Source organism: Coptis chinensis, chromosome 9, assembly GCF_015680905.1.
Source record: "Coptis chinensis isolate HL-2020 chromosome 9, ASM1568090v1, whole genome shotgun sequence".
NCBI lineage: Eukaryota > Viridiplantae > Streptophyta > Magnoliopsida > Ranunculales > Ranunculaceae > Coptis > Coptis chinensis.
This window is the reverse complement of record NC_141464.1, coordinates 81,420,812-81,443,125: the sequence shown is the minus strand read 5'-3', so window position 1 is coordinate 81,443,125 and position 22,314 is coordinate 81,420,812. Positions and strand designations below refer to the sequence as shown.

Below are 22,314 nucleotides of genomic sequence, written 5' to 3'. Positions count from 1 at the left end.
AGTGACTCTGTAATACCCCGTGGTGGTCACTAAAAGGTGTTATTCGGTATCTGGAAAAACACCTAGCACGGGGAGACAATTTCACCATATATGCATTCTACTGCACCTGGGAAGCTGTTCGAGATCTTGGACATAAATGATTGATTGATCAAATCCTAATGTCGAGGTTTCAAATATATAGTTTGGCTACGGATTCCCGTACCTCTACAGTTAATCGAGCTTTGGCGTGAGTAATCCAATAATGGGTGACCTCTTGGAAAGCAACTATCTGGAGTAAAAAACTGTCGAATGACCGCAATGGCTAAGTGGAGATAGTATGGATGTGGTAGAATGAGATAGATCATTACAGATTCCATTACTAGTATCTCGATGGGGCTTTGAGCTTTGATTGTTTTTTCGCATCAAGCTCCAACTTGCAAAAAGAGTTTGATAACCACTTAAAATTTTCATCTAATATTCTTATAATCTAATATGTAACCAAACGATTCAGAAGAGGCCTCGACGTTAGGATTTGGTAGATCAATTACTTATGCCCCAGATCTCGAACAACTTCCTAGGAGGTAGAATGCATACCTGGAGCCACCCTCACCCCACGGGCTAGGTGCCTTTCTAGATACCTGACACCACCTTTCCCCACCTATCCCAACCACCACCACCACCACCGGAGAACTCCAAAACAAATAAAAAAAAAGTTAGTTTTGGATGGTTGAAGTTGTAGTGTTAGTGTTGAGTTTGAGGTTCATGAAGTTCTAGTGGTTAGTATTCCAAAGTTTGTTGAGTGAGATCTACCATAAATTGTTCAGAGCTTGAATGAATGGGAGTTTGAATGAAGGAAGGAAGGTATGTTTCTTAGCTTTTATGACTTGTTTTGTTAACTCTAGTTGTATTGAAGAACATTAGAAAAGACTTGTTGATTTGAATGATTGAAAATACTAACTTGAAAGAAATAACTTGATTGAAAGGAAGAACACAACTTAAAAGAAATAACTTGATTGAAATGAAGAACAAACTTAAAAAAAATAACTTGATTGAATTGAAGAACAAAAAGTAAACAACTTGAATGTAAATGACTTGAAAAAAATAAAATCCTACACTACTACTGCATGACACTAGAATAAGTCTAGGTGCATCATCTCATCCTACTTTTGAGTTCTTATACCCATACTTTTTTAAAAGACTGACTTGTCCTCTCCCTCTACAATCAAGACACCTCACCAAATTTGCTTTATGTTTTTTCTTTTGATTTTTTATTTCTTCTTGTCAAGCTAGGTTTTAGAGAAAGTCTTATTTTGTATCAAGGACATCTATCTCTAGTCTTTTGAGTTAAGGACTTGACTTTCAGCTTTCTGGTTTTGAGTATTTGACATTTGACCTTTGACTTTGACTTTTTCAGCACTTTTTCATAGCAGTTTCGAGTCTTCATAATAAGCGAAAAATAAGGCTCCTTTTGGTGCTAAGACGCAGTTTTTATGATAAGTGGTCTGAATTGCTCTATAACCTGAAAAATACAATAAAAGCTATGAGTTGTCTTTTCATTATGCATAAGAAGGGCTGTAATGCAGTAATGTAAGCGTAATAAAACGCACATTAGGGAGCTGATCATTACCCCCAAATAATATTTTGCTTGTCCTCAAGCAAAGATGAGAGAAAAAACTAACACTACTACAGAAAAGCTCATATACCACTGTTATATATATATACAGTGGTAAAAAACCTTTAGCCACTGTTTTCAAACCGTGGTAACAACCACCGAGACAAATACTTCTAATAGAACCGTGGTAAAAAGTACCTATTATATACCACGATTTTAGCTAAAACAGTGGTATTAGGATTTCCGAACTGTGGTTAATAATCTTTATAGTTTTCTCAATCTGAGGTGAACCGTGGGAAATAGTGATGTTATATACGACGGTTGGATAAAAACCATGGTTTATAGAATATCCTTATACCTCAGTTCTTACAAAACCGTGGTTTATAGACATTTATAAAAAAAAAAAAAAACCCCTAATTATTCGATTTTCATCATATTCAACCTTGGAACTTGCAACCTATCTATTTTCACCATATCCACATTGGATTTAAAAACACATTGCTCAAATAAACAATTCATAGTACAACAAACAAAAGAAATAAATTTAGACATTGAATTGCTAAAAGAAGTTTGAACTTGTTCCATTCGGCCAAAACATCAAAATAATAATGACCAACTTGTTCCATCTAAAACATCAAAATAATGGTGACCAACTCCTCTATGTCTAATACCATCATCACTTTCAAATTTCAAGTCATCACCAATATAATGAGCTATAGGAGCTTGTTTCAAAGTAACTATATAAACCGATGCCCGCCCCTCATTTCTTTTCATGAAACAAAACACCCCAAGTAAGTTAAAACTTTCTTCTTCAACAGTAAATTCTAAAACTTTTCTAGTACTTAGCTCATTTCTTTCAAGTACTAGAAAAGTTAACCAACAAAACTAAACACACTAGTCTTCAACTACTTTAACACAAGTTTAAAATGTGTCCCATCCAGGAATATTAGCTATGGCCTCATTCACCTTTGTCACCAACATGACCTGCAGTTGAAAGATTTTGAATGTAAGGGATTGAGGACTAATGAAGTTTTCTTATAGCTATCGGATGTTAAATGCTAGCACAAACGTAAAGATATAATGTTATGTATGAATAGCATAATTAACTTCAGACATATGGCATACCACACTCTCCGGAACTCCATGTGGTGGCAAGGACAAGTTTCTTGGTGGAGGACCACGAAGATACGATCTCTTGTCGAAGCGCCACTCCCCAATTTTTCCATATGTTAGCTTCCCCTGTAAATGTATCAATTAATAAAATAGATAACTTTAGAACCAATAATGCATCTATCCCATTCATGTGAATGTGTCAACAAAAGGAGGATTAACATTACTTATAAATAAAACCAAATGAGAAAAGAGAAAACCATCATCAATTCTTAAAGGAGTTTACAATTAAATGGGAAAAATGCGACCCACCTTCAAAGAGTAGTCACATCCATAAGTATAATGGATAATAAAATTCTTTCCAACCTCAAGATCACATGGGGGCAGTTTCACCAATTTTGAAACGTTTTAGCACATGACATAGATAATTTTTTTTATCTATCACAACTTATAAGAGATAAAAAAAAAAACCCTGTATCATAAAGTCCTTTCGCAGAATATGTTGCACGCCGTGCAATGCAGATGCAACAGCATATCCATACCTTGTTGATACAAAAAATAAAAGAAACATAGATAGCATGTCAGCAACATATGGGGCTATATGCACCAATTGATTCACACTGAACATAGAAGGAACCTTTATAGAAATTTCACTTACATTTCCAGCACCCATCCAAAAGTCTTGTCAGTCTCTGGATCATTTTTCATACTAATTGAGACATTCATCCATGTAGGGAAATTTTTTTTCAGCATGGACTATATTCAAGAAATTTAGTTCTAATGAGATGTGGACATGACATTTTTGACAAGCAACAAATGAAGCAGAGAATACAACATCACCTGAAATGCTAAGGGAGATAATAAAAATGACAATATAACAGCAATGTAATACGAAGAAAAGCAACACCTTTAACAGTAGCAACGACATTAGTAACAATAGTAATAATGACAATCATTTTACGATCGTGATATCTAATTAGTATTATTCGCGCCCGGGCACCTCGCCTTCTGGATGAGTGGTTACAACTTTTACATTCCCTTAGTATCTTTATAGAATTGTGCAATGCGAATGAACCACACAGTGTACACATGCTCATCCTGATTTTGCAACTTTTTGTCCATTGATACATCACAAAAAAATCTACATGTTGGTGAACAATTAAGCACTGTCTGTGACAGCGTGTGAATCTTAATACATGCAGTTATCATTGTACACGTAATAGTAGATTGGCGGAGATACACCCAGCACCAAGGTTCCATAAGAGTGGTTATCTTAACTTTGGTAAAACGGACCTAAGGGTGCATTGGTACAAAATAAAATAAGAGGAATGAGAGTAAAGTATACACTAGATAGGGGTCCAAGTCTATCCTACCCTAATCAGTATATATTGGGCATCTCCAAATCTCCATAAATTTCTCATCACAATCAATTAATGACGTTGAAACTTTTCAATAAATTATGGGAATATGGGCTAAGCAGAGAAGGAAATGAAGAGCCAGTAACCAGTTAGTGTATGGATGTACACAGAACACCATACGTATATGGATGTACTTGTCTGAGTTTATGTTTCTCTCAAGACATAACCTAGCTTGTAATTTTAAGTGAAGTTGCCAAGTTGGTGATCATCATTCTTCAAGAAATTTAGAAACATGTGGGGGCAAGAGCAGGTGTATACAACTATCAAATATGATTAAACAATCAGTAAAATATACTTCATACACTTAATTGGGTCCGGTAGAGGGTATTGTTCTCTTATAACTAACACAAAGTCCTAAATACCCTTGTCTCTCCAGCTCTTGCATGAAATCAGACATAACATTACTAATAAACAATTTAGTCAAACACTTTATAGTCGGACTACAAACCCAAAATAGGGAGATAACATCACCCAAACAACACATTATTTCCAGTTAAGCAAATTAAGGAGTTAAGAAGAAGACAACTTATAGAAGATGCAATCTAAGTTTCAGATTGGTAGAACTACAATAAAATTTTCCAAACCAACAAGAAAAGATCAGAAATAGAACGACTTTTTCAAATTTAATTGCCAAGAAGACACATGAGGATTTCACAAAAGAGCGGTAATTTGACGATAATCAGGGATTATGCACCATGAGCTTTAAATTAAAATGAGAAATTTAATTTATAAATTTTGAAATCGCAATAAAAAGAAACACATAAAAAATTTCGAACTAAAAGCCAGAAATTCTTACCTGATCAATTGAAAATGGAGATTTTTTGGAAGTGACCAAAATTGCAATAGAGATAGAACAACCTTGTCCGAAATGATGAATGCGACTGGGAGAAATCTGGGAGAGAGCAGAAACCCTAAGTGACAATTGAAAAGAGGGAGTTTTAGTTGTTCTTTTTTTGTCTATTTTCATTTTGTCTATTTTCATTTTTTCTCTTTTTATTATTTTCTTGAGCAAGTGATTTTGGAGACTCTTTATCCACGGTAGGTGTAATTTTCGGAAAAACATAAACCACCATTTTTCGGGAAATAGTGGGGAATAAGAATATCTTAAAACAAAATGGGCGATATTTGGTAGTACCGTGGCATATGCGATATTATATACCACTGTATCACGTAAACAGTGGTATTTGCTTGTACCTAGATTTGAAAAGCGAAATGTACCGTGGTAAATGACTATAACCCACTGTTATTATAAATACAGTGGTATATACCATTTGACCAACCGTGGGACCCTTTTTGTAGTAGTGTAAGATCACAAATTAGTGATTTATTATTATTATATTAATCTCGTTTCGTAGAGTGCGATTGCATTGACCATATGCAACAAGGCCTTAAACTACTAGGAATTCCCTAGTGGACGAGCTTTAAGCCTCGTGAGAGTTTTCCTTATTTATTCTTAGAAGTTTATACCTCTCATTAGTGGGGAATAAGGACAAGCTCCTTTGAGCTTAGAATAACATATGTACAGTAATTTAATCATCTAAAGATAAATGCACAAACATGAGCAATGAAATGCAAAAGCAGAGTTGTTTTCAAAATTTTTGGAGAATGTCCTTAAGGTACGGTGGGTTCTCACAGGGATGTGTTAAAAACACAAACTGCCTGATAGATTCACTCAAGTTTAGTTCTTTCAAATATAGCAGACATTTATATTCCTCACATACACAAATGACGTCCAAAGGAAACCGGGGTCGATTGATCACATTTTCCACTTACTATCACACCATCATATTCCTAATTGAGTTAGATGTCTTTTATTAGGAGTTACGGGGCTAGGGTGATGGTTTAGAAAAAAAAAGGAAGGGAAAAACAAAAATGTGATATGTTGAGAAATTGGGTCTTCAAGATACTTGTAACTAGAGAAAAACCTCATTTTGTTCTATGCTTTCAAATTGTGATTCATTCTTTAGCCTTTTGGCTTTGTGACTCCATATGATTTTGAAATTTAGGAGTTCTAACTTTGCTTTTGTTTATGATATCGTCTCCTTTTGATTTTAAACTTTTGGGAGATTCGATTTTTGACTCCTTTGATTTTTTTTTTGGAGTTTTGGTTTTTGATGGGTCTTTCTTTTCTTTTCGAAGCAACTAACTGATCTGCTTTTATACAAGGTCTTCTCTTCTCTTTTTCTGATATCCATTCAATTCTCAACTCATCAGCTGGGTAATCTTTTTATTGTGTGTTGTAATGAGTTAGGGATTTATGGTGAAGAATAAAAAGGCTTTTTGGAATTGGTGAAGGCTCAAAAGGGGTAACTAGACAAAAACTATATTTTTGGGGTTTTAACATTTATTTGGCTATATCGATCCAAAAATGGCCTAAATTCTCTCCTAGGATATGGCGTGGTGATCAAGGAAGTAGATGTGTAGTCTTTCTATCCATACATCCTTTGTGTCATCACTCAATAATCATTCAGATGAGGCTTTTGACTAGATTCTCACAGGATATGGAACTTAATTGTTCTAACTTTGGTCTCAGAAACTCAGTGCTATATACAATCAAATGCTTATGTATGTCATTCATGAAAAGATGCAAAAACTATTGTACGTATAGTAGTCTAAGTTCGAAGAACAAATCCTTACTTTATTGCTAAAATGAGACTTCTAAACTTTTTATTCATCATAGAAAAATGAAACAAGACCTTTAATACTAAACAGAAAAATATTTTTGGCTTTTTTCGAAATTTATTTTTAGAAAGGAAGAAATATACTTCTATATCTAATATAAGAAACGCATAGTTTTTGCAAAATGTTACTATTCCACCGGCCCCCAAATATAAATACGGTTTGTCCTCAAAGTATGAAGAGATAAGAAAAGAGATTACCATAGAAACATGAGTAAAAACGGCGATACACCTGTATTCTATTCTTCATGATGAAAATACGCCACCCCTAAATAAGGTTGGGGCGTGGGTTGTTTGATATAGAGCGAGAAATACATGGTTTGTTGTACTAGCTAGGGATAATTATTTTACTATGAAATTTTTGGTCTTTTGTATTTTTGAAAACATATGAAATGCAAAAAAGAAAAATAGAAAATTTTGGCATGATGTATTTGTATTACCTTCTACTCATATACCAAATTCCACAAGGAAACAAATAAAACAAGTTGACAATATTAAAATTACATTACTTGTTGTAATTAACATAAGTGCTTAAAAAAAAAATTGAAAATAAAACATAAACTATAAAACTATCTATACGGACACTAGGGAGCTGCCTAGTCAGAATCCATACGTGACTCGTCACGATGTCGAGAAGATCCTTCTCTTGGCTAACGTCGGGTCCTAGCATGTCATTCGCTACGCGGGAGTGCTTCTCTAATGCTTTCTAGTGTCCTTGTGGCACTGTGCTGAAACTATCATTGCTCCTATTTGGAAAGAGATTGCTCCTCTCTAAAGGTTTCTTTGAGCCGTCCTGATAACTTGTTGACCTTGCCTAAGGTGGTGGATGTGCTGGTGCAGAATCCTCTGGCCCTCATGGAGGAAGTGAATTCCATCCATGGGCTGAGTGAACTGTCGAGTGGCACCTTCAGCGAAGTAGTCCATAGGCTCGGTAAGGCGTGCTTGCTCAGTGGCTCTGGCTGCAGGTGGATGCCAGAGTTTCTAGTCGCAGTATGCATAGATAGGACCTATAGAAGCGTCTTTTACCTCCACTAAAACATCTGTAGCATCAAACCCCCAGTGCTGCATGATCCAAGTGACGAACACTAGTAGAGGGGCGGTGGACCTCCTGGGTTTGCAGAGTTGCTCCCAAACGAAAGTGGCGATGCATAAGTTGTTATTCTGCTCCTAAAGAATCCACAAGATGTGGAGCATCGCCTTGCCGATATCAAAAGGCTTGGCTGAGCCTATCTAGTTGAAGGCTGTCCACTCAGATACCGCCAACTGGTTCATTCGTAGCGAGTTCTGAAATGCGCAGTGTGACGTGGGGTTTTTCCTACCCTCGAGAAATGTTTCTGCCATCATCACTTCGATGGTCTTGTTGTCTGGAGACTATTCTGTCTGAATATGGACCTTCAGAGGAATCCCCAGAGCTTCACTCACCACATCCTTAGTGAGCTCAAGCACGTGGCCATCCCTGACAACCATGATGCGGTCATCCTTCCCTTATTGCATGTGGTTATAAAATGAAAGAGTGAGAGAGGGAGAATAACTCGCACCTTCCAACAACACCAAAGGTTCCCATCATCTTCTTCTAATCTCAGCCTTGAAGTGCACTTCAAATAGATCAAAATTGAAAAGGTTTTGAAAATTTTGCACTGGCATGATTTTTAGAACTCGAGCAATTTAGAGTAGGGATTGATGAAATTGGGGTTTTTAGTTGGAATGGAGGTTGAAAATGGAGTAGGCTGTAAAAAATTGGAGTGGTGGTGTGTATAGATGGGTGGGCGGTCGCGAGCTTATGAGGGGCTAGCGCGAGTTAGGTTGGGGCGGCTAGGGTTTGGGAAGGTTGGGGACGATGATGCCGGTTGGGCGGTCGCGAGGTATAAAAAGGTTTGATGGCACGTGCTTTTTCAAGTTAATTGAGTTTTTGGCCCAAGCCAAAATGAAATCTGTGCCTTGCCAACTTTAATAGCTGATCTGTGCTTCGTTACCCGTCCGATCCTGACCCGTGAGGTACCAAAGATGCATTGAAAATGCAACGCAACGGTATATGGTACACTCACATCCAACGGTAGATGAAAAACAAACAAAATAAAGAACGGAAAAGAACTGAAGGGAAATATATACAAACAAAAGAAGGAAAAAATTTAATTAATTTTTTTGGGTTTTGAATAATTTTGACTGAAATAAAGGTGGGTCATCTTAAGTCAGATTCCCAAGATGAAGTTTTTGAAAACTTGAGTCAATCCTAACCAGATGGTTGGATTACTCTCTTTAGCTATGCTTGGTGCACAGGTGGCTGGCATATGAAAACCTTGAAAACTGAATTTTCACTATGAGGTTGAAGACCGAGACAAGTTGGTGTTTGACAGTTCGAGCACCAGCCTTCTCTCATAGCTTATATCTTACATGCGTATGAACTCTTATGCAAACTAGGAATGACTTTTGGTATATGTGTTCATATATTCACCTGCAGTTCTCTAGGAAGTGCTTACACACGATCATTGAAACTGATCCATCTAGTCTTGCCAGGTGGAGGGTTTTTGTTCGTAACTGAAGACATTTTTTAAAGTTTTTAGAAAGAGAGAGATTGAGAAGGGGGAAAGATTTAGAAGGGAAAAGATTTTTAGAAGAAAGGAAGAATTTTTGAAAATTTGTACAAGTTTGAGTCTTTTAACGACAGATTCTCGAGACAAATAGAGAGGTGGAGGGAAGAGATATAATTAAATAGAGAATAATATCACTTTGGGTTACTCTATTTGTTTAATTCTCATTTGGAGTCGCATCATTTTGTTTTTTTGGTTTTCTTAAGAAAAGATATGTCTAACTACATAGAGGTTTTGACAATAAGATAGAATTATACGTGAATCCGGTATCATTTTGATTACTCCGGGGCGAATAGTTTTCATTTCTGTATCCTTTAGTTTTGAAAACTATGGAGATATGTTTTAAGATATTCATACTCAAAAGTTGTGATTCTAAATGCTAATTTTTGAAAATAAACCATAATAGGCAATCTCAGGCAACTTTCGTGTCGGTTCTGGGGTGAACCCAATCTAGACAGGCAAAACTTCAGCTACGCAAGTTGGAGGATTTACTATGCAAGACATGGAATGTTCTGACCCGTGCGAATAGTGTGGTGATATAGATGACCAATAAGCAAAACTTATCTCAAACTACCCCTAGATTGCGTTGTTCTAGGGGTTGGTATGTGTAGAATCCATTGCCCATTTTATTTTTGGAAAATCGCTTAACTATTGATGTATCGAGAATCTAGCATTAACAGAATGGAAAAAAATAATTGTTTTGAAAAAGAAATGTAAAATAAAGAAAAGAAAAATTGGATACTAATTCCACAGGTTCACACTTACTCAAACGATGAGTAAAAAGTGTTTTATAAAGAATATGTGAGATATACGTGGACTAAGGCTCCGACACTTACAACCACACACTCCCAATGGAGAGTCTGGTTACCTTATTAATGTATTCCCTTTAAAGCAAAATATGGAATGGAATGGAAAGGAATACATCGTGGAAAATAGGATTTAATCCTTATAGATAAGATGACTAGGAAAGAATTATTAGCGCTCCAGCTTCGTTCACGTCACTTGTTGCTTCAAAGACTGTGTTTGTTGGTTTAGGGTTTGGAATAGCTTGTCCTGGGAACACACCTTTGGGTTTTGTCTTGGGCTAACAAGTTTAGAGATTGTTGTATGGAGGCTAGAATTTGGGTTTGTTGTTGCATGACAGATAGCATTATCTTAGTGGGCTAATCTGTTTGGACACTAGTTGATGGTGTAACTGGAACTAGGTCTCTTTGATTGTTGATAGGTGGGTTTTGGTAGTTATGGTTAAAATAGGATGGAACCAATGCTCTATTCTGATTGTTATAGGTACCTTGTCCTTGTCTGAATGTATTTAGTGGTTTATTGAAACCTGGAGGTGGTTTGGGCTTGTGGATTATTAGTCCATGCAAAGTTTGTAAGTTGTCTCCATGGTGCATTTGGTACATTGAAAGCACATACTTCTTCTAGTTGAAGTGATGATAGGTCAAGGGACAAGTGACATCTATATGATTTAAGCTTAAACAGAAATTGCATGGTGAGGTATTTATGTTCATGACAGGATGATGAGTTTGGTCTTTTTGTTTGGTTGTGAGGGCATCTATCTTTCTTGTGAGGGTTTCGATTAAAGTTTTGAATCCTGGATCGGCCTTCACCTCAAAAATACCATGCCACTAGCCTTAAATGTATTAGGTTGGGCTGTTTTGGAATTGTTTACATCCCCCCAATAGGTACTCTTTTCAGCTTGGTTTTCAAGAAAGGTTAAAGCTTCGGTAGCACTTCTATCCAAAAAATTACCATTAATCATGATGTTGAGGGTTACTTTGTGTTCTTGGACAAGACCTTTGAAGAAATATTGGACAAGAGTGATTTTTTCTAGTTTATGGTGAGGACATGAATGGAGTAGGTCAGAGAATCTATCTTATGCTTCAGAAAATGACTCACTCGGACCCTGTCTGAAGAACTGTATCTTACTTCTTATCTCTTCTATTTTCTTTGGTGGAAAATACTTCTTCATGAAGGAGAACACAACCTTTTCCCATGTATCGAAGGAATCAGGCTTCTGAGAAAGAAGCCATGCGTGACTCTTACCCGCTAGAGTGAAAGGAAACACTCATAGCTTTACTTGGTGATGCCTAGATGGTGGAAATTATTACATTCTTCATGTATCCGACGTAGATGTTTGTACGGTAACTCGTGTTCAAACCCGTGGAAGATGGGTAGAAGATTGAACACGTTTGGTGGAATGCAAAAATCGCTCATGAGCGGTGTAAGTCGTATACAAGATGTAGGTCCATCTTGCAAGGATGTGTAGAAGTTGGAGAGAGGCTCTTCAACTTGCACTACTTCATCGGCCATCTTAGTAGGTGGAGGACGAGAAATTGGCGATTGTCTAGGATGACATGCTCTCTAACGAGAGTAAGTTTATTCTCGCTAATACTTGTAGTGCCTGAACAAGTATCATGCACTTTTAGTAAGATGGAAAAACTATCGTAACATGTGTTATAAACACCCAAAAGTGTAGTTTAAACCCCTTAATAATATTCTACTTAGGCTAATTATGTTTATAATAAATGAGAGTTAGTACTGTTTATGTGTTTTTGTGCATTTCAGGACTTAAAGCTGATTAGGTGACTAAAGACACCATTTTTGCATGGAAAACGAGTAAAGATGATTGCTGAGGAAGTTTTATGTTTAAAACCCAAGAATCATGAAGAAAAGTCTTTTTCAACTCCAGTCAAAGCTAGGAAGTCAAAGTCAATTTGGGTAGAAAAAGAACATAAAAAATCAACAAAACTTCAATAGACCGTATCTTTGGACTCAGGCATTAGAATTGGGCCTACTTTATTTCAAAACGACCGGCTTGGAACCAGCTTTCCAATGGATCCAGCCTTGTCCCAATCAAAGCTGTAAAAATGGACAAAAAGAGTACTGAAGTAATTTCTAGTAGATGTAATATATCCCAAAGTCCCCCTTAACCTAATGGATTTTGGGCTCACATTAGAGGCCCAAAATCTCCCTTAACCTAGTGGACTTTGGGCTCACATTAGAGGCCCAAAGTCCTTCTTTTTGACCAATGCACGAAAATGTAACCCAAACCCTCTCTTTAAATCTACTATTTCTTCATCTCTTCATTATTGTTCACACACTCATAAAATAATTATCTTATCAATGGCGCTGCTGCCATCTAGTTCGTTTAAATTACGCATGTTTAGCTTAGAAAACACTATTTTTACTATTCACAAACACAACACAGAAAACAATATTTGCAATTTCTTCAATTTTTTTTGCTACTGTCTAAGAGCATACGAGTTGCGCAACCAACTCCCTACCCTCCCGTGACCTAACCCTAAAAATTTCAAACCCTAGCTTTAAATCATGAACGCGTGCCCAATTTGCCTTATTTGCCTTATGTAGTTTAAACCCCTTCATACTACTATACTTAGGCCAATTATGTTTATAATAAATAAGAGTTAGTACTGTTTACGTGTTTTTGTGCATTTCCGGACTTGAAGTTGATTAGGTGACTAAAAGCACCACTTTTGCATGAAAATTGAGTCAAGATGATTACCGAAGAAGTTCTACATTTAAAGCCCAAGAATCATGGAGAAAAGTCTTTTTCAAGCCCACTTAAAGCTGGAAAGTCAAAGCCAATCTGGGTAGAAAAATGATAGAAAAGTCAACAGAACTTTAACAGGCTATATCTTTAGACTCAGACCTTGGAATAGGGCTTACATTATGTTAAAACGACCGGCTCGGAATAAGCTTTCCAATGGACTCAACTTTACCCTAATCAGAGCTGTAAAAGTAGATGAAAAAGGCACTGAAATAATTTTCAGTAGAATTGGCCATTTTAGACATGACCTAATAGACTTTAGGCTCACTTTAGAGGCCCAAACTCCTTCTTTTTGGCCCATGCACAAAAATGTAACCCTATCCCTCTCCTATATATAGAGGGTTAATGCTAAACTCTCATCCCCTTCCCCTCCTTAGTTAATAATTAGTTTAGTTTAGTTTTAATTAGTTTTACTTTCTTTAGATCGAGTTAGAATAATTTAGTTTGTAGCCACCATTAATTCCTAATCAATCAAAAGTTTTAGTTTAATTTCAATTATTGTATTTTCAATTATGTCCCCTTATTATTGCTTTAGTGTAATGATTCCTATGACACTAGGCTAAACCTCCATTAGAGGAGGTTTATGAAGCCATGTGAGGATGAGTAACCAGTAGTTTTATTGTGTTGCATAAAAGAATGTCAAGTTCTTCGTTATGAGGAATTAGAGATGGAGGTCATAATGGAGAACTAGAGTATAGAGACACCACTAAAGAGATTTGTGGTGGAGCTACACTCTCATGCTAATGAAACCTCGATCCGAGAGGACTTGGTTTTCACTAAGGATCAATAAAAGCGATTCAATACTAACTAATAATTAATCGAATCGCGTGGCGGATTAAACCCCTTTTAATATCTTCTCCTGTCAATTTAAATTCATTATTTTAACCTCATATCTACTGTTTTGACTCCCATTAGTGAAGCATACTTCTAATCTAAACTCGCATCCAAGTACTGTATAACTAGAGTTTTGCGAAACGACTACTCCTCCCTATTTCACATGATTTAGAGACTTTCATATCTTGATAAATTACTATTTCTCCATCTCCATATTTACTGTTCACCAGGCTAGTACATTTTAATTATATTTTATCAATGGCGCTGCTTGCCATCTAGTTCGTTTACATTATGCGCGCTTATATTACAAAACACTATTTTCACTATTCACAAAACACACACTAAAACACTGTTCGTAATTTCTTCAATTTTTTTTGCTACTGTTCGAGAGCATACGAGTTGTTCAACCAACTCCCTGCCCTCCCGTGACCTGACCCTAAAAATTTGAAACCCTATTTTAACTCACGAGCGCGCGTGCGCCCTCAAATTGCCTTCACTAGGTGCGACCCGCATTAATCTACTTCTTAGGCGCGCATCGCTCCCAATTTGCCATAATTCTAAGCGCGCATGCGCCCTAGGTTAATTAGCTTAAATTAATTTTTTAATATTATTTCCAATATTATCTCATGAGTACAGTACAGTACTCGTATGCTATCAACTCCAAAAATTTTAAAAGTTATTTTTCTTCATTCTAAACGGTGTCTAGCAAACTGAAGGAATTTGGGGTTCTCTAATTAAGGAACATGCATGCACAGACAACCTCCCTCAAATTCCTAAGTGACCTGGCCGTTGGTTTGATAAAAAAAAAAATAAAAGAAAAAAAAAATAGTTAGTAAGCCTACCTACTACCATAGCCCGTTTCATAGGCCTAACAATCAAGGTCCAACATGAAGCCCACAGTAAAAAGCCTTTTCCTAATTCTTAAAAATTTTAAAACTAATAAGGTTAATCTTTTTATAGGACTTCACAATCCACACCGTGTACCCGGACCAGTATTCGTATAATTGTTCAAGTAGCGTAGACGTGCTTCAAGGCTGTTGAAGATGTTATTTATACACATAGCAAGGACGCTCCAGGTAACACCTCTATACATCCTCGAATTTACTATCAAAGGATTTATTTTTTTTTGAAGCATTTAGGGGTTAGGCAGACCCCAACCTGTATTAAGAAACTCTTAAGTACACATGACCTGCGGCATCCTCTCTTACAATTTGTTCTAGACTTTCCTCTAAAGGTGTCAGGTATATCATATCAAAGGGTGCATTACAATTAGCACTCTTAGCAATAAAGTCTGCTGCCCTATTACTTTCACGAAAACAGTGGATGTATACAATCTTATCAAACCACGGGTTTAGCAGCTTGATGGAGGCTACTAAACGCTGACAGTACCAAGGAGCACTCTCCGAACCTAAAAGTATGCATACTGCTCTTAGTGAGCCAGATGCAACCTTCACTTCCTAAAACCCATTATCTTGAATCATTTCAATCCTTGATGAATTGCTCTAAGCTCCTGGACAAGAACTAAACTAGAAGGATTGCATCCCTTGTACATGAAGTGCACTCCTTCTGAATTTCTAACCAAACCTCCATAGCTCGAGCCATTGTTACTTACTAAGCCATCAGGATTCAACGTGACTTCATCGGCCTCAGGTGAAGCCCATGTACAAGTGACAGGGACCTTTGACGCAAACTAAGTTTGTATACCTAATCTTTGCATTAGAATTTTCGCGCCTGTTGAATCTTTAATCTCCTTCAGTTGCCCTTGCAACGAGATTTTCTCTAGGTTTAAAATAACATTGCCAACTTCAACAATTGACTGTTTCTTACCTTGAAATCTTCTCTCATTCGCTCGTTCCACCCATATAGCATTGATGGTAGCACATACAAAAGCCTTTAAGATATTAGCTTGAATAGATTTGCGATTAGTAGTTTGAAGGATGTCAAACCACTCAGGATTTGAGCCCTTAACAATTCCACTTAATCCCAACTCTCTCTTAATTTTAGCCCACAGTGTTTTAGAGAAATCACAATCGAAGTAGAGATGTTTGGAGTTTTCCCTTACGCGATTACATAAGTAACACGATGAACTGGATAGAATTTTCCTAACTATTAACCTGTCTTGCGTCAGAAGTGATCTCGAAAACAATTGCCAGCTTGTGAAAGAATGCTTGGGCGTAACCAGTTTTCCCCACACCAGTCTATACCATGGGACTTTAGCTCTAAATGATTTCAAAGATTGATACACAGACTTTGTTGTGAACATACTTGAACTAGTCTCCGTCCACAGCACCTAGTCCTTTTCCAGATTTAGATGTATGCTCGTACTAAGGATCCATAGCTTGACTTCACAAGGGGGGAGATTGTGCACATCAGCACACCAGTCACCAGATGAAATAAGTGCCTCAACTGTGGCGTCCTCGGGGAAATTTAGAATTAATCTTGCTTCTGTATTCAACCACAAAGGTCTACTTGAACACCAGGGATCATGCCAGAGAGAAGTGTTTCTGCCATTGACAATCATGTGTTGAGTAAACTGGCTTGCTGTCTCCCTATGGTCTAAAACATTTCTCCATACCCAAGAGCAGTCTTTGGGCACCTCCATAGTACACAAATGCTTACTTGTAATCTAATATGTCCACACCCACTGCGCCCACAGAGATTCCTCCTTACTAGCAATTTTGAAGACAAGTCCACAATAAGCAGTTTTGTTCCAAATTTTTGGGTCAATTATACCAAGGCCACCTTCCACCTTTCTTAATCTGATAGTGGCTGAGTTTGCAGGATATACTTTCAACTTCATGTCAGCTCCACACCATAGATATCTATTACACATCTTTGTAACACGATCTAAGATGGTCATAGGTAGAATAAAGACTCTAGCCCAATATGTGTGGAAAGAGGATAACACATTTTGAACAAGTTGGAGTCTACCTGCATAAGATAAACATCTATTCTTCCAATTAGATATTCTGCAAGTGATTTTCTGTATAAGAGGAAAACAATCCTTGACGCCAAGTCTTGCTGAAAATAGAGGAAGGCCTAAGTATGATATGGGTGGAGAAGCAGTAGTAACTCCCATACAGTTAGCCAGGGCTTTAGTTTCATCATCAGTTAGACCTCCCACAAGCAAAGAAGTTTTGGAGGGGTTGAGGTTAAGCCCAGTTAATGCAGCAAAAGTTTCCAAGTCCTGCTTGATGGCCATGATAGACTTTTCATCCCCTCTACAAAAGATCAAAATGTCATCCGCGAAGCAAAGATGAGTTATATTCAGCTTCTTGCATTTCGAATGAGGGTTAATCCCGCATTCCTGTAGGCTATGAGAAAGAAGGCCACTCAACAATTCCATAACAAGTACAAATAGGTAGGGTGATATGGGATCACCCTGTCTGAGTCCCCTTTTACCTTCAAAGTACCCATGAGGCGTACCATTGATCAAGATGGAGAAATGGGGTGCAGTATAACATATTTTCACCCAATTGACAAATTTGCTGGGGAAGTTAAATCTATGGAGAATAAGTTCTAAAGCTTCCCATGAGAGAATATCATAAGCTTTCTTTAAATCCACCTTGATAGAGCATCTGGCCGTACCATACTTCCTTGTGTACTGCCTAATCAATTCATGTGCCAACAACAAATTGTCTTGAATTAATCTGCCATGAAGAAACGCTACTTGGCTAATAGATATCAAAGATGAGATGAAAGGCATTAGTCTATTAGTGAGAATCTTCGAAATGCATTTATAAACAATATTGTAGCAAGAAATGGGCCTAAACTCTTCAACTTTTGTAGGGCTTAAACCTTTGGGGATAAGGCATATGAATGTAGAGTTAACACCTCTTGGAATATTGTTTCTTGCAAAACAAGAAAGAACAGATGCAGAGAAATCTTGCCCAAGGCAGTCCCAGTTTCTCTTGTAGAAGCAAGCATTATATCCATTAGGCCCCGAGCTTTTGTTGTCATCCATACTAAAAACAGCCTCCATGATCTCATCTACAGTGATGTCACTACATATAACTGTAGATTGTTCAACAGACACAGTACTCCTAACAGGAATGATTTCCAGCTGAGACACAGAGCAGTTTGCTTGAGAATCTTGTCCTAGAATGGACTAGTAATATTCAATAAAGGCATCTGCCACCTTTTCTTGTCCCTCACATCTTTGTTGATGCATATCCGTTACCACCCAAACATAATTTATGGCCTTCCTCTCCTTGATGGTATTGTAGAAGAATTCAGTACTTCTGTCTCCGTGCACTGTCCATTCAATATAGGCTCTCTGCTATAGATATGCTTCTTCCAGTCTTATGTTCTCACAGAGTTTGATTCTGAGCTCCTTTTCCTCCAAACCCAAGTTATGATCAAGTGGTAGTACTTGTAGTATTTTTTGAATCTCTTCTAATTCCTTCCTGGAGATTTCAGTTTTCTGGTGAAGATTGGAAAAAGATTGCTTTGACCACCTTTTCAACTTTGATTTTAGCATATTCAACTTCTGAGTTAAGATGTAGATCTCACTACCATACAACTGAATTGACCAACAAGATTGCAAAGTACGTATCCCTGAATTCTGGAGTATGAATCCAAAAATTACTAAATCTGAATGGTGGACTACACCTGTATGCATCTATCCAAGAAACCATAATAGGTGAGTGGTCTGATATTCCTTGAGTCAAGAAATCTACCATAGAACTTGGGAAAGTTGCACTCCAGCATTGATTCACCAAGCACCTATCCAATTTTGCCCATTTCCTATTCAAGCCTAAGCCATAGTTGGTCCATGTGAGAGTACACCCCACTGATTTGATGTCGTATAGTCTAGCTGCAACTAGACAATTTGAGAAAGAAACTGTTTATCTTGGATGGACTGGAAGGTCTCCAACTCTCTCATGTGTGAATAACACATTATTATAGTCACCCACGCAACACCAAGGGCCAGCGATGTTTGAGCTTATAGAAACCATGTCATGCCATAATCTCGCTCTAGTATTCATATTATTACTAGCATAAATAAAGAAAAACTCAGCTGAGTTATGTAGTAGAGTCACCTTACAGTGGATAAGATGTGAAGTTTCCCTCACCTAGTCAACTGAAACTCTACCAACATCCTGATAAAAGATAAAATTGAATAGTTTACCTATGAAATGAACGATGAACTCAAAACGTAAGTAAACTAGAACTATTCTATGTGCCTATTGCTTATCAAAGATTGTTCTACTCTCAATTCTATTGAACATAGTTGAGTAGGAAGTTCGTTCCACTCCTAGTCCTTTCACATGATGTGTTTTCGACGTATAAATACTCTTAACTCTAAAGTCTAATGAGAGATTTACGAAGTGGCAACTAGACTACGATGCAACTACCCACAAGATGCAACTAGTCGACTATTAGAACAACTATGGGAATGCTACGTTGGTTCTATGATACGGAGTTAGAGGGGGATTGATTCCACCTTAACGCGACTTAATCCTATTAACGCATTTAATCGTCAGAATCCGAATTGAATCGCTTGAAGAGTAATTGGTTCTTCCTAATCCCTAATTACACATGGCATTCCTACCAATTCATAACTAGCATGTGAATGATTAAACCCATTCTCATGGTGAACTAATCGCTTCTAGAGTGGAAAGGAATTACTTAATTTACTTCTACGATAATCGGAATCAAGCTTTCATCAAGGCTTCTCAACCCCCTCTAATGGAGGTTTAGCCGAGAATCATTACGCAATCATTTCTGGTTAAATTAAAACTAAACATAATATAAAGAATTGACATTTACTAATCTAAATTAAACAATAATTAAAATCTAATTAATAACTAAGAATTGAATAACAAGTAATAAATGAAATCAGATCTAACACAAATGTAAATGACAAGAATTGAAATTGACAAATAGCTATTTTATTTATCAAACTAATTAAGAATAATGATTCTAAGAATTTAATCTAAAACAAGAATTGAATTTAAAACTGAACTTAATTTTATTACATGAAAACTAGATCTATAATTATCTATAGTTTTAGGTCTAACTAGCTGCCTCTAACTATCTACCATTAACCAAGAGCTAAGCTTTGGTTTTTATACTTTCAGATCCAAAAATCGTGCATGGGCTTGGAGCCATATTTTGGGCCAGAGAATCAGGCCCAAAACCCAATGCTTTCAAATTCAAAAGGCCTCTTGTTTGCTGTTGGCTTCAACAGACTTTTCGTCCACTTTTGCTCCTCTGATTGGGTCAAGGCTTGGACCATTGGAAAGCTCTTTCCGAGCTGGTCGTTTTGACATAAGGTAGGCCCCATTCCGAGGTCTGAGTCCAAAGATACGGCCTTCGGAAGTTATGCTGACTTTGAGTGCTGTTTCTGCCCGCATTGACTTTGACTTTTCAGCTTTGACCGGGCTTTAGAAAGGCTTTGTCTTCTTGAATCTTGGCCTTTAATCATAGAACTCCTTAGCAACCAACCATTGCTCCTTTATCTCATCAAAGTGGCATATTTCTGCACATAATTGACATTGAAACCTGAAATGCATAAAAACACGTAATCAGTGTTAACTCTTAATTATTACTCACATAATTGGTCTAAAAGTATGACTGTTACAGGGTTAAAACTACAGTTTTGGGCTCTTATCACATCCCAAAATATCAAAATCCTTCCCGCATCATCACTGTTGTAGTTATGTTCACATTTCCAAGATGGTGGACACAGCGAGCTAATGTAATCAAAATTCACAGCTTTAACCTTCGTTTCTAACAGACCTAACAAAAGTAGTTGTTTAGCCCTTATAAACTTACTAATCTGCTTTGCTTTATTTGGGTCGTTGAGACCTTTTATGTTCCAAACACACATAGCCATATAATAACTATCTAATGACCTCTACCTCTTTTGTTCCCAGACCCTTTTGGTCAACCTCTTCCCCTTTTAGCTTGGCTGTTAGTTGCACCTCTATTATTGCTCTGTGGGCTTGCTCCATTCCCATCAAGTACAACCACCTGAGTTGTTTGTTTGGCAATGACTTCTGCTGCTTGTGTGTGCTCAACAAACATATCTCTTGCTTCTCCCACCATATCAGAGACAATCTCATCTTCACTATCTGCTAGGACATCAAAAGAGTTCCTCTCATTAGTATAAATTTCCGATTACAAGAAATGAGGCAGAGTTGTCTTTGGAGCCACCTGTCTTGGAGTTACGAACCCTACCTCTTGCGGATTAACAACTGCAATATCATTTACAACATAAGGGCTCACCACAGGAACCACTGAGAGTTCCAAATTTCCTTCCATCAGATTGTTTTGAAGGTTACTATAGGGAGTTACTTGCACTGCAGGCTCCTCATTTGTTCCATGAATAGCTGCTGGACTATGCTCATCTTCATTCTGTGCATCCATTGGCCTAGCTGTGGTTGTTGTTGGTACCACTTGAGTTGGTCTCACAATAACTGGAATGACTTCATTCTGTCTAACAACAGTTCCATTAGACCCAAGCATTGGTTGTAGGATTACCAGCTATGTTGGTCCTTGAGATGCATGTAACCCTGACGTAGCTGCACCATTTCCATTACTTGTTGTATCTACAATGTTAGCTGATCTACTAACATTTCTTACTCTCCACCCAGTCGTTGCACCAATATGGCACTTAGATGGTAAGTGACCAAACTTTGAGCATTTGGAACATGCTACTGGCTCCCAAGGGTATTCTGCTTGGACTTTAACTTCTCTTTCCCCTACTTTTAGCTTAACAGATGAAGGATAAGAGTAATTGAGTGGAATAACAATACAGAGTTTGGCAAACGATAATCTTTGTTTCTTCGCAGTTGCCTCATCCATGCATAAAGCTCCTACCAGGATGCAGGCAAGGTACGACAAGCCATTTAAGGTCCAAAACTCTTTTGGAACATGAGCTAGTTTAACCCATATCGGAATTGTATTAACATTATTCCTAAAAGACTCTGCTTCCACCGTCCATGGCCATATCACGAAAATCTTGCCTGATATAAACAACGGTTCACCTTCCAAGACCATAGATCTATCTTCTTTAGTAGAGAACTTTATATAAAAAAGGTCGCAGTCTGTAGTGATTTCCATGTTGCCTTTTAGTTTCCAGCTTCTCTCGAGACTAGCTTTAACATATGGAAAAGCCATACGTTTGTCAAGGAAGTATCCTACTAATACATTCTTCCATTCCTCTATCCCTTCATCGACAATCTCTTGAGGCACAATAGCGACTCCATTAAAGAAAGAGGGCGAGAAGTTCTTTAAAATAGTGGTGGAAGGAGATGGTCTGCTGAAGAGATTACTCCATGACATAGATGGCTGCTGCAGATTTGGCATACCCGATTCACTTTAAGCAGATGACATCTTTCTTCTACCTCGATGATGTTGTTACTGAAATGACGAGATGATCACAAGAGCTTTTAATTGACTGAAACTGAGCCAAGAAATTTGCCATTTTTATTTCTCTTGGAAAACCATGTGACAAAATTTTTGGCTATCAGAGGATTCTAATTCTAGTAATAATCAAGCTATTTTTGCATGC

At 37.3% G+C, this 22,314-nt stretch overlaps 2 protein-coding genes across 2 annotated transcripts; both read right to left on the bottom strand.

Moving 5' to 3' along the window:
• Positions 1-2,351: 2,351 nt before the first annotated feature.
• Positions 2,352-3,823, bottom strand: LOC147478634 (hydroxyproline O-arabinosyltransferase RDN1-like). The gene is made up of 7 exons (XM_086586278.1): positions 3,735-3,823; positions 3,542-3,608; positions 3,360-3,457; positions 3,175-3,243; positions 3,014-3,086; positions 2,717-2,830; positions 2,352-2,575 (listed from the first exon to the last, which is right to left on the bottom strand). The coding sequence occupies exons 1-7, from the start codon at positions 3,821-3,823 to the stop codon at positions 2,513-2,515; spliced, it is 573 nt and encodes a 190-aa protein (XP_086442404.1). The 3' UTR covers positions 2,352-2,512.
• Positions 3,824-21,284: 17,461 nt separating this feature from the next.
• On the bottom strand, positions 21,285-22,109 carry LOC147478633 (uncharacterized). The gene has a single exon (XM_086586277.1). It carries the CDS (start codon positions 22,107-22,109, stop codon positions 21,285-21,287), a length of 825 nt encoding a protein of 274 aa, XP_086442403.1.
• Between the last annotated feature and the right edge of the window lie 205 nt (positions 22,110-22,314).

Bases quoted from the DNA above. Each gene is read 5' to 3' on its own strand.
- LOC147478634 (XM_086586278.1), bottom strand. From the start codon at position 3,823: ATGGACAAAAAGTTGCAAAATCAGGATGAGCATGTGTACACTGTGTGG. The intron at 3,458-3,541 runs GTGATGTTGTAT...TCTTGAATATAG, and splicing joins TATCTCCCTTAGCATTTCAG to TCCATGCTGAAAAAAAATTT. The intron at 3,244-3,359 runs GTAAGTGAAATT...TGTATCAACAAG, and splicing joins TTTGGATGGGTGCTGGAAAT to GTATGGATATGCTGTTGCAT.
- LOC147478633 (XM_086586277.1), bottom strand. From the start codon at position 22,109: ATGCCAAATCTGCAGCAGCCATCTATGTCATGGAGTAATCTCTTCAGC.